This window comes from Varanus komodoensis, unplaced genomic scaffold (genome assembly GCF_004798865.1).
Source record: "Varanus komodoensis strain SLA01 unplaced genomic scaffold, ASM479886v1 scaffold5, whole genome shotgun sequence".
Taxonomy (NCBI): domain Eukaryota; kingdom Metazoa; phylum Chordata; class Lepidosauria; order Squamata; family Varanidae; genus Varanus; species Varanus komodoensis.
Window position 1 is genome coordinate 40,660,938 of NW_025336087.1, and position 13,504 is coordinate 40,674,441.

At 40.0% G+C, this 13,504-nt stretch overlaps 1 protein-coding gene across 1 annotated transcript in view; it reads left to right on the forward strand.

Annotated features, from left to right (window-relative positions):
- Positions 1 to 13,504, forward strand: part of LOC123031393 (contactin-associated protein-like 4) — a 252,751-nt gene that overhangs the window by 201,512 nt on the left and 37,735 nt on the right. The window contains exons 15-16 of the mRNA XM_044446298.1: positions 768 to 895; positions 10,702 to 10,872. Coding sequence (XP_044302233.1) covers positions 768 to 895; positions 10,702 to 10,872 — 299 coding nt within the window. The remainder of the gene's footprint in view (positions 1 to 767; positions 896 to 10,701; positions 10,873 to 13,504) is intronic.

The following is a 13,504-nucleotide window of genomic DNA, read 5'->3' on the forward strand; positions in this document are numbered from 1 at the left end:
TCTCTGGAACATCTTCCAGCAGGGATGGGGAAGTCTTCTATCTGAGACCCTGAAGAGTCACTGCCCATCAGTGCCCACAGCATGGGGCTGGATGGACCAATGGTCTGATTCACTGATCTATCTGCACAACATGATTAGAGAAGACAACTGCCTTCTGGGGAGAAAATGCACACACATTTTGGGGTCACACCCCAAATTCTGCAGCTGAAGTTTAATGCCGAACATCTTTGCTCTCCTTATCAAACTACAATCTTGGAAGTGGGCAATATTTTTGCTGTTTTAAATTGAGGACTGAAGAAACTGGAATCAACCCATGTGATCATATACATTTATTTTATTAAATTTATATACTTCCTAGGCTAGACTGATATCTGTCTCTGTTAAAGACAGGGAATGTTTTCTCAGCACATCACTTATTCCTTCCAGACAAATTGACTAACCTGTTTAAAGAGGGCAATTAAGTTCCTAGTCATGCAGAAAATGTCATGCTTACATAAAGATAGGCACAATTCCAAATTTAGCTCTGATGGTTTCATTTTGATACATGATATATTTTTTATGTTGGGGAAAAGCACTGATTCAGACCTGCGCTATAAATAATCTGTTGCCATTTGGATAACAAGTTCCATCTGCATCTGATCAAAATGTGGCTATTCAGCACATACAGTAATCACAAAGACAGTAATGTTCCTTTATGCAAATTATGTAGAAAGTGGATGGTTGTGTTTGCAGCACTATTTAAAACTGTGTTTCTTTACATGCTCTAGGGTTAATGATACAGGACTCCTGTCCTATAAGGATCACCTGCCAGTAACTGAACTTGTCATCACAGATACAGACCGACCCAGTTCTGAAGCAGCTTACAAACTTGGGCCTTTGCTTTGCCAGGGTGATAGTAAGTAATGTTATTCTATAAACATCCATCACCTCCCTTCTGTTACCCATGGATGCACAATTCACGTAGGGCTTTCCCGGCTTCACTTGATGTGGTGACTTGTTGGGTCTCAGCACTTGAGCATCCTTTCTGTGAAAGCCTGAGAATTTTTTCATGCCTGTCCACCAACTTTATTATTTTATTTTTGCATTTCCAATAAGCAATGCAAATGCAAAAAATTACACTGGCTAAAATGTGCCTTTGACTTAAAAATGGCAATAGCATTCACATCTACATGTGGACAAACAGCAGAGAAGGAAGCAACTGTGCAGCCAAACTTTGTACTCAGTAGGATTTATTGGTGGATTAATTCTAGGGACTATCTGGCACTAAAGACCAGCTTGGGGAGCACATACGTACCTTTGAGTAAAGATAATGACATACCAGCTAGCTGCATTACTAAAGCACCATGTAGTTTGGCTCTAAGTGGGAAGACACTTTCAGCCTAAGACCAAATTAAGTTTTGGAGAAACTCTCAGAATTCACATTCTAGGAGCAGATGGAGTTGAATGCTCAGGCAGCAGGGCCAAAATACCAATATGGGTTAATGTGCTGAAATGGAAATGTATTAAATAAATGTGGTTCCATATAAGCAAGTATACAGTGATGCATTTGGTGCAAACAAATCCCAATTATTCATATGATCCAAGGTAGTGGTGATTGGCTAAGAAAGAGATATTAGAATTGTGGGGGGCAGCTTGATGAAAAGGTCAACCCAGTATGTGGCTTCTGTGAAAAAGCATTGGGCATAATTTGGGTAGGAATCCAAAGTAAAAGGGCCAGTATCATATGGCCCTTATGATGTACTCACACTTGGCAGTCTTGTGCACAATTTCAGGCAGTGATATTGTGTGCATGGAAAGGTGCAGAAAAGGGCAGCCAGAGTTACCAAGGAGCTAGAGCAACTCCTGCATGGGGAAGGGTTACAACTGCTGGGAGAAAATGAGGCAAGACGTGTTAGAAGTGTACAGAATTATAGATGGTGTGGAGAAAGTAAATAGGGGGAGGGTTTTGCTCCTATTGTAATACTAGAAATTGTGTCTTAACTCTTGTGTCCTGCTTGTGGACGTCCCATCCACAAGCTGGTCAACCACTCTATGAGCAGAATGTTGTACTAGATGGACCTCCAGTCTCATTCAGCATGGTTCTTTTTATGTTCTTAATGAAAAGGGGATATTTACCAGAGGGTAAATTTGATAAAATTAAATTGTGCTGGAGTTCAGCACTCTTTAATGCATCCTTCATTCTGAATATGAACTGCAACATGTGCAAAAATCTGCATATGGAATAATATCTTGTATTCACATACATAAATGCCAATTTTGCAATTAGGAATTAATAGCACATGCCTTCTTGCTGGCTTTTTCCCACTAAGTGTGTGTACTCCTGTTCTAGTCTTTTGCTTCATTTACAGACAGAGAGGAGGCAAAGGAAAGAATGACATGGACACCAGACTTTGGCTGAACTTAGGCCTTTTCATTTATTTAACAAGGGAATGTCATCCCACCCCACCCCCAGTCTGTATGTGCAAGTGGAGGGATGCCTCTCATACCTGGAAGGCCACTTGCCTGCCTTGCAGATGAGCTACTCAGTCTCAGACTAAGAGCAAGGGAAACCTTAACCTTTACCAGAGTTGTCCATCAGTGTAAAGGAGGTGCCTATGTTACCCCCACTTTCTGCAACGCATCTTGAAGCTGGGGAGGCTGGTTAATCTCAAAGTCAGACCGTCTCCCAGCTCATAGGCCATACATCCCGTGAACAGCAGGCTTCTGTTCTTGCTAATCACCCTAAGAGCATGCACCGAAGCCTACACATGAAAATCCTACACATCCCTGCAAAAGAAGGGGGCAAGCCTCAGCCCTGGCTTTCTATTCGTACCTGTCCTGGATGAAATCCTGTATCCCCACCTGAAGATCTTGTAAAAGGATGCTTCCTGTGTCAGACAGATGAATGCTATTGGCCTGGAAAAGTGATACCTGAGATGGACGGATTTCAGAGTATAAGGGTACTCTAACCTGCTGATCTGCAAATTCCAATTTGACTCCTCTGTTCACTTTCTTCTTGGTCCTATTTAAGCTCCAAAGGTTTCCACCCTCCTTCCAAATGCTGTGGGAGCATATTGAACCAAAGTATGTAGATGTCTAGCCACCACCTTCATGTGGCCTAGCATGCTTTCTACTGTTCCTGTTCCATAACCTCCATAAATATCTAGAACCCATTCAGCCAACTGAGCAAGGTGTTCTTGACTTTTTCCCTCTTCATTCACTCATGGTCCTTATAGGCCATATTCCCCTTTTGCTATAAGGAAAAAAGGTGAATGCACCAATATAATCCGTACCTCCAGATTGGCTCCTTAGTAGCTGGGTGCAGGTGACGGCCCAATGGGGTGTTTCTACCACCCCATATGGCACTGCTACAGCATTACCAGAGGTAGAAGGATCAGTCAGGGAAGGGGGGGGTGTTTTGCCCATGCAAGGAGGCTGGGTGGGCCCGCTGTGCTATAGATACCAAGTGGATCTTGATAGGCAGGATGGTGGATGGTGATAAAGCCACCCAAAAAGCTGCTCCCTGCCCTAAAGATGAGCTTTGCAGCAGAGGATCTACAAAGCAAACTTCACCTTGCCTAACAACTCTCAAGCTGCAATTCTGTGCACAGAAACTTCACAGTGAACTTCCTTAAATTCAGTGGGACTCCCTTTAAAGTGAATTTGCTTAGAGGTGTTCAAAAACTACTTATTTCTTTCATGAATGGATTTGATTTGAAAGTATCTACATAAATTAGTTACTCATTTCCATTGGTTATTGGCTGTCAGTTATTTTTGAATAATTTCCAACAATTGTTGTTAAAATATGGAATTAATTTTGTAATGCTAAAACAAGACAATGACGAATTTAGCAAGTGGTCTTCTGCAGAGAAATGCAAAGCATTTCATAAATTAGGGGGAACATATGCAGGTTAATATTCCTACAACTTCAGGGTTTTAATAAAAGGTTTCTTAAATTGCCTGTCAGCTACACACAGTAGAACAGCATTGGTTTCCTTCTTCCTTTGGACTCTGCCAAACAATGCAAATAGAATCATATAGGGAAAAGAGGTCTACATTACCCTGAACTATTGTCAACAAAGAAAAATGGATATTGTTGGGCTCACGATCCTGGTTTGAGTGCTCACCAGAGATTCCTGCTTCTTTCTGTTGCTCCTGCTCTCAAAGACCAAATTATATTACTGCACTAAAATAATTCATCCTCATATGACTCATATTCTTTATTATTTTTAACACACATAAATCCTTGTCCCCATAATTGTTCACCAGGACACTATTCAGAAGATGGAGTGAAAGAATGTTTACTTCCATTTCTGACCCAAACACCAAAGGCTCCATTAAATCTTTTGGAAGGGAGAACCTGTGTAATCTCCTGGCTCTAATAAGCAAGCTGAAATGTGCTTATATAATAAAAGACCTGTTTAAGGAAAACAGAAAAGCTAAATAGCTCTATAAATAATAATGTCCTAAAACCTGTTTAAGCAGTGCTAGTCGGGTAAAAATACCAATGTTTTTTGCTATTCAAAGGGTATTTATCTGGCTCTGCTCTTCAAAGTATATTTCCTCTCCTTTATAGTATAATTTCATTCTATATTTCAAAGTTAGCCTTGCTCCTTAGATTACTTCAGAGATTATTCAAACATCATCCCACAATGATATGGGGCTGTCCCATTTCTATTATGAATGAGTCCATATGTCTAAAATCCCTGAATATGCAAAGAAAATATAGGGATCAGTTAAGCACATGGATGCCTTTCATTTTCTAGTTTGTTTTTTTTAAACTTGCGTAGAAAGATTATAATGTATGGGAACATTCAAAGACAATGGCTACAGCTGTGGGAGGACTGTACCATATCTCTGCAGTCCTTTGAATTAGGAAGCTTGACTTTGTGAGTTTGAAGTAAAACCTACACATAGTTTGATATTGTCAGGTATACCATGATGGTGATGATGATGATAATGTAGTTATCTTCTGTGGCTTCTTTCCCCAGACCAAGACATATAGAGACAGACTAAGTATATAAGAATATTACAATTCTATTATATCTTATTTATGTATTGCATGTCAGATCACCCATTCATTCAAGACCAGCAAAACATCCATTCATCAGGAAAACACCTAGCGATTCATTGGCGGGACCTCCAATTTCCTCTCCCTGCCCTGCTTTCAGTGGCCATCATGATCTCATCAGGGCTCTTGGCCCCCTTTGCTGCCAACTCCACCAACTCCATGTGCTAAGCCCTCGCCAGGCATTCAGCCTTTCATACAATCTGCTGCTGCTGCAGAGTTAGGCCCCTGATCAAAGTTACATTTCTGGGACATAAGGGCTCTGTTGAAATGCAATGTCCACAGTTCGATAAAGCTGCCATGGTTTCTCTAGCCAAAACTGAGCACAGAGTCTGCAAGGTCCCCCCAGCTGTTTCCCCTGCATGCAAGCTTTTGTCCTTGTATTGTGGCTTGTGTAAAACAAAACTTCGCCACAGCATCCTAACTGGATTAATCTCAGTTTAATAAACAGGAATTCTGTCAGTAAAGTGCTGGAGCTGAAGTGCAAGGGAAGAAGAGAAGGCAAGAACACACGCAGGGTGCTTGTGCCTGGCTGATGAAATAAACTCCTAACATCCTTTAGAGAAATGAGCCAACAAAGTGGAAAATGGATAAGCTATTATCAGAAGTTCTTTTCTGTCACAGAAGATCCCTATGTTTCAGAATAAAACTTAGATTTCCTTATTCCATTTTCTCTGCTTTAACATTATATTACAACCCAGATTCAAGATTGTTTTGTTTTTAACTCTTTGGCTAGAAGACTGTCAATAATATTTTGCCAGTTGATCTGCAGCATAAAGACTGAAAATTGTCCCTTGCTAGAAGCCTGCGCTGTATGGTTGTATTGATTCAGTACCACCATTATTTTTTTTACATCCCCTCTGGACTTTTACACACAAGCACGTTTATGATTAATCACATAACAGTATTTACAATAGCATTCTTGCAAATAAGAAACAAACAAATTTGTACTGTGATTCCAACACTGGAATGTCATAATGACTTTTTGCAGATAGGAGGTTTCAGTGAAAGACGCTTTTGTAGTGAGTTGGACAGCTTTCAAAACCAATAATTTTCCTGGCTTATGTTTTCTTTTGTATCCATTTCTGTTTGCATTTGATTTCTAAATTGTCAAAAAATGAGAATTAATTAATGTTCTTTTTTACTGAGCCTTTGAATCATGAAAGCAAATGTTTTGTTGCATATAAATAGCAAATTACTTCTTACTGGGTAGATGTGGATGCAGTACTATTTATAGCAAATCGGACTTTCTTTCTTGCACTTTTTTGCTCTGAGGAACTAAAGTCTAGCCCTTTCAAATAAGATCCTTCATGCAAACGTGTTTTTACAGATAACAATGCCAGACTTATGCAGAAGCCATAGGGGGCCTTCTTGTATCCATTTGATACACAGTTCCTTGATAAGTAAAATCAGAAAACAGTGTCCATGTTTGTTTATTTTACCTGTTTATTTATATAAATGTAAAAAGAAAAATCTAAGTCTTCTGGAAAAATCCATATCATGTTCTCAGAAGTTCTATGATATTTTAGTTCAGTGCTAAAATCCAATAGTAGTGCTACTTTCACTTACTTCTTAGCATAACTGAGTCTGGACTAGCCACCCTATTTCCTCCCCCCTTAATATTGCTTTAGTTCAAAAGGGTAGACAATGAACTCCAGGGTGTCTTGGGACTCCTTACGCATCCAATATTCTTCATCATCATCATCAAATCAAAGCACATTTTCTCACCATCATCTAAGAGTGTGTAAATGAATGTATGGAAGATGGCTAACTGGGGGGATGCATGCATGAGAGAGAGAAATAAAATAACTATATTTCAGGGAGGAATGAGTTGACAGGCAGAATGGAAAGAGAAAAAGTTTGCCTTGTGTGAATAAACTTCTGTGAGTACCTAGTAAAACCAAGTACTCTAACAGTAACCTGATGTAAAAATTGAGCCCAACACCTCTGCAGAGGTAGCTCAAGAAGGTATGGGATCCGAATCTGACTCTTCAAAAATGTCATGGGATAGCTAGTCCTAATGTGTGCTTCAAGGACCACTGGCTTACCTGGAGAAGTGTTGGCCCCTCGTTGCCTGTATTTTCAGCCAGGGCCTTCCATGGCATCCAGCCAAGTTCCCATATGCCATTTGGTAGCTGCCCACGCGACCAAGAGTAATGTTGCACCAGTGCATATTTGGACTACACGAGCACAGGAAGATTCGGGAGTGTTTTTATGCCCACCCATTGGATATTAGAACTTGGGGTGGCATTTTACCATAAAAGCTAGTTAACAGCAATAACATGAGCACTGACATCCACATTTTAAATGAATGCAATGTTCCATTTTTCCCAGGTAATAATAATTTGAAATACTTATGTAAATAATGTACAGGAATAATAATAATTCCCATCTAGATTCCAAAGTGCATAGCCAAATTTCCCACTGAATTTCCTTATTTCTGTCCCACGATCATCCTGGGTAACGCAGGTTTTCCTGACATTCATAGTACTTAAAAAGCCTGATTCATCTGGGCTGATACAGAGACAAAAGAAACAAGAGCGTTCAGCATGGGCAGTTAAGCATCTATCTTCCTGCTTTTACCTATTTTAAATTTTATTGTCTGTCTGCATGCTGAGACATCTCTCAGGTATGCAACTTGCAGTTGATGTACTAAGAGTAGGTTTATCTCTAAAGCTTTCAGACTGCCAGATTATCAGCATTATTATCTAGGGATAGGGCAAAGAGAGGAAATATTATCTGCTACTCAATAGATACTGAGAATGTGTCTCCAAGCAGCCTGGGAACATGAGAGTAGCCTGGAGAGGGGCATCCTTCTGTAAGAGGCTCATTCCTCTTTGTAAAGCAGTTGCAGTTTATAGTACTATAAATTTATAATTTATAGCAAGTAAAGTGTCTCCATTGACATGAATTCTGTATAGATGTCAAACACACAGAATAACACCGCTTTGCACAGCAAATGAGGAGAGGTTAGAAGCACTGGCTCCTTGCATCCACTAACTATGTGTGGGACAAAAGAATATACTTTGCATCACATTTCAATGAGAATGGTTGACAGCATTCATTATATTCATAACTGTTTGAAAAATGGGAAAGGCCCCACAGGTCATTACTTTGCTAATGCTTTTCACACACGATGTATAGTAAAGCATTGCATCAGCTTTACTGTGCTATTATATTCCATTTTCTTACACAGGTCGTACAGCAACATTTCTTAATGGTACCCACGAGCAAAGAAAAACCTCAAGAACCTTGCCCCGACATTAGGCCTACATTTTAAAAGATTGATTTACTTATTATACCACCCAATAAGTAAAGCTCTCGGGGCAGCTCACCAGCCAAACTTAAAAACATAGAAACCACTTTAATGGAGTAAAACACAAGATAAGTATAGTTTAAAACAAAATGAGCCCAAAGTTAACAGCCAGCACCATTGCAAAGTTCTAGGAACATACAAATATGATTCTGAAAACTGACCAAAAGGCACAACAAAATATCTAGGTTCTAACCTGGTAAGAAAAGGACGGCAATGAAGGCACCAGGTACGCACCTCTTGGGAGAGCATTCCATAATGCCAACATCCTGGAGGGCCTTTGGGAAAGACATGCCTAATGGATACCTTTCCTCCTACCTTCTCAGCAGCCTCATCCCCTTTCCTACCACTGGCACCACTTGGTTGTTTAACAGACAGATTGCCAGTAGTCAGTGTCTTGGTTCCTTTCTTTGTGAGCTGACTCAGGAGCTTTTTGTCTAAAATTCTAACCCAATACTGTAAACAAATAATTAACCATCTCATCCTTCTTACCACTGCTGTTTTCTCAGCCAGATCAAGAGAGCGAGCTGATTCTTATGGTGAGGAAGTGAAACAAATCTATGGGGCCTTTGTCAATGAGCCCCTGATGGGGTGTACACACTTGGAAGATTCCTAAACTTCCTAAGCAAAGCCTAAACTTTGCTCTAGCCATGACATTGCACAGTCAGGTGGCTACTACTGAAAAGCCAAGAAATGTTATTTTATCAGTGAAGAAATGACACCTTAACTGGCAGATTTGGAAGAGTTCCATAAAGATGGGCCTCCAAGAAATGGATGCTACTAGTAGAGAAGGACTACTGCTCACCTGCATCCTAACAGCTTTCCTAAAGAGCTGTTATACAGATGGTTTGTAATTACAGTGTAACCCTTCTTATTTTCATAAAATGGAAATTATGGCAACTTGGTGTCACTGGCCATCCAGGGTTTACGGAAGTCTACATACACATGAGTATAACATCTATGCTTCCCACAGCAGGCCCAGTGCATGGAGCCATTCCTCCGGTACAAGGGAAATTCAAGACAATTCTGAAAAGAAACATTTAGCAAAATATGCATACAAACATATATGGGGAATGTGAAAATGGCCTTATGCAGAACCAGTTCATTCCATCTTGTACTACATTTTTATTACTATTCTATTATGTGGCATATGCTCCCTTTTCCACTTCCTTATTACACAACATTTATAACTGGAATCCTATACTGATATTTTTAAATTCTAATATCAGTATTAATTTATTTTGAAGGCTACTTGAAAGAAAGAAAGAATTCTTGGGATTTTTTAGGAGAAAATGCATTTGCATTCATTGGAAAATATTGTCTAATTTGATTCAGTAAGCACTAAAGCTTATGAAAATGACAGATACAACTGTAAGGAATTAGTAAGAAATAACAAGGTATATTTAAAAGTATGGCATAGTGTCAAGCTCATCATTGCTAGGCCTGAGCTCTATTAAAAAGGTTTAAGAGAAGATCAATGTTCACTAAAATATCTGCTAATTAGGAAGCAGAGGAGCTACAAAAGCTATTGGTTATTTCATGTAATTGAGAGCTATCAATAGGACAGTCCAGGAGTCTCAATGAATCACATTCTTAGGACAAGCGTCAGGAGAAGCTGCATCAACAGAATGCCATGAAACATGGCGTTGCATCAGCACTGCTAGGGTTGCTTATATTGAATTGCATCCAGAATGAGTCACCTGGAAAACTGGAGCATGAATACACACACACACACTTATTTATTAATTACAGTATTTATTGCCTATTCTTCAGTCCTGAGGGGGATCTGCAAGGTAGCTATCAAGCAATCGAAGTTCAAAGCAATACAAGCTCGTCAATAAAGCAGGCTATAAAAGCAGAACCACAGCGCTATTACAAAATTAACAAGGAAACAGAAACAGCAGCAGAAAGTAGTGCAAAGAAGGAGTCATTCAGATTTGTAAATATTGTGAATCCAAGTCCCCCCCCACCCCCCCAATTTAACCAAAAACCTACCAAAGTAGGTCAGGATGTGCCTCGCACTCCTTAATGAGAATGAAGCATCCGAGAAAGCTCAGCCTGCCTACCCACCACCTGCATTGCTACTGGTGGCAGGATGCAGAAGAGGGATTTTTGCAGATGATTTAAGCAAGTGCATCAGCTTATACAGGAGAAGGTCATCTTTCAATTATCCTGGTCCAAAGCAGTTTATTACCTTGCAGGAACTTAATTCTCATGGAGTAAGACCTACAGACAGTTGCAAGGGAGGAGAATATAACTCTTCTGACTAACTAATGTATTGCTTTTGTTTCATTTTAAGACATGAGTAACCCTGTTTTCTAACTTTTTTCTCAATAATCAGGGGAGTTTTGGAATGCAGCTTCCTTCAACACTGAGGCCTCATATCTTCATTTCCCCACTTTCCATGGAGAACTCAGTGCAGATGTGTCCTTTTTCTTTAAGACTACAGCTTCCTCTGGTGTATTTCTAGAGAATCTGGGGATCAAAGACTTCATAAGGATAGAGCTGCATTGTAAGTCCAATTTAACTATGTTTCTCTGTCTGTTTGGTTCCAAAGTTTAGACTATTTATTCTGCATAACTTTACAAGGTTTTGTTTCCTAAAACCACATAGAAACTTGAGAGTTGGCCTGATCTCTAAAGACCCTGATTGAAGGGACTAAGCAGAATCAATCTGTCATATATACAATCTGTCAATGTAGATATGAATGCTACATTGCCCTGTTACATATTCCATTCCTACAAGGTGATTCAAAGGGGCTATGGGTTCTGCAGATGCCTCCTATGGGAATGGAATGGACAGTCGGTGCTCTCCAATATACACAAAAGCGCTAGATTGTGTGCAGTGTGCTTGGCTAACATCTGGTGTTTACCACTGGGTTATCCCAGGGAAACAAACTCACACGTCTTTATGCAGAACTCTAATGTTTTCAAGCCAGGTGGAGAAGCCACTTCCCAGATAAATCCTAACAGAAGACAAAACATAATCACCTTTCTTGTTTGCAAGAAGAAGTAGAAAACTGTTTTGCTGGTTTATACTTCACATGGAGCTGGGATCATTACTCAGTGTTTGTTTTTCCCTTTTAGTTGCAAACAAGATATTTGGCACTGTCAGAAAGATTCCAAGTAGTGCCCAATTTGGAACCCTATTCTGGATGAATAGGCTCAGATGTTTGCTACCTTATAATGGAATCTGCTTTTCAGTTGGCATGTGTAGTGTTGTGTTAGTAAAAGCAGGGGACAATTCAGGTTTTTATTTCAGTAAAATTTGTCTCAAATCTCTAACAACCAAGAGCTGCTGCCAATCATAGTAGACAAAGCTAGGCTAGAGGGACAAATAGTTCAACCTTATAGAAGGTAAATTCCTATGTTCCTACTGCATAAGTCTTGAAAACCAAGCATGAAACCAAGTTAGTTTCTCTCCTGAGTTTATGAAATCCATGACTGCATCCTTATCTGTGGAGTTGCTGTAATAAATGGTGGTTGATGAACTTTAGTCCAAATTGTCCCCCTAATGCAATGATCTGAGAATATGAATCTGCTCTTTTCCCAATGTTTTGCCATATTAAGTACCAGTAGAATTGCCTTGCCTTCTGTTACATCGATGCCAACTGCCATAAAATACAGTGATGCAGTAGCCTCAGAGAGTCATGAAACTGAATGCAACAGCATACTGAGCTTTAGTAATTCAGTGTGGAATTACAGAAACCGTAATGAGAGCTTATGTGAGCTTGCTGTTCAAGAGGCAATCTAGGGCTGCGGCAGAAATTCCACCTGGATTTTTAGTTTAGTCTGTCTCTCTTTTGACATATGCTACTCTTCCAAAGGATTTACTCTGATCACCAGAATGTTGCAAGATGACTTTAATGTTGAAACAGTTAATGTTTACTCTGTACCATTTTCCTTTAGACTGTGTTTTGAATTGTATGCATTGTATAATAGTGCAATTGTGTAGTTGTGTGACACAGTGCAGTATTCCTATGGTGATAGTTATATTCACTGTACTCTTCTACACTGTTCTAACATCTAACATAATCCCAGAAATATGGGTTATTCAGAGAAACTGCTAGTTCCCAAACCCAATTTACTCCCAGTTTCCTTCAGATGGTACTATGAAACTCTAGAAAATATTGAAGATGAGTGATAATGCTAAAAAAGAGTAAATCTGGAATTGGCATAGGCTGCACTCAAAACCACTAACTCCAACTGTAAACATAATTATTTTGCATTTAGGAACCATAGTAGGCAGTTGTGAGAAGGTAAATATTATAAGACTAGAAAAAATCCTTTGAAAGTCTCTTAATGTGTTTATAGTTACTCAGAGGAGGAACAAAGGGATTTGGGTTTTAGTAAAACAAAGGAAAGAAGCAAGCAAGCAAACAAACCAGTTCTTACACCTTATTAGTTACATTAGTGTATTGGAATCCCAGCAGTACTGCTAACTTACATTGCACTGAAAACAGATTGGGTTCACATTTCAGTCCATCTTACCTAGAAAAAATAAGGGCAGAAGGCCTCAGAAGTGTCTTACTGCTGGAAGAGTTTCAGCAACTTTGTGACAATATCGCCATTTTTGAAAGTTAAAGAAATTCATTTCCAACAGAAGGGAATTGTACAACCAGAATGTAGCAGCATAAAGGTCCTTTCACACATCCTAACCAGCCTCCTCCCATATTGGGATGCAAGGAATACCTTAAGGTACAGGAAGGACAGGATGTTAGAAAGCCACTCCATGTTTGCTATTTGGTTAATCAATCCAAACACTTTCCAGACCTGCACATTTTAGGATACAGCTTGGGATACAGCCAGTCACTTCCCTTGGGCCAGTTTTAATTAACGTTCATTACCTATTCTTCATAAAGAGAGGGTGCAGTTATCTCTTCTTGCTATCAAGGAAACAGAAGAAAAATTGCACAAGGCAACACCATTGTCAAGGATTTTTCATTTACTCTTTCAATGGATAAAAAGAGCACGGAGGATGCCAGGGCCACGCCAGGCCCGCCACCGATGGCGTGGAGGAGGGTGCCGCCATCTTGCCACCGGACAGGTTTCCGCTCCCCTCCCTGCTCCCCCCCTGCCGGTGCTGGTGCGAGCGACGCTGGTTTGGGGTGGGGCGCATGGGCGGGCACCAGTTTAACCCGCCAG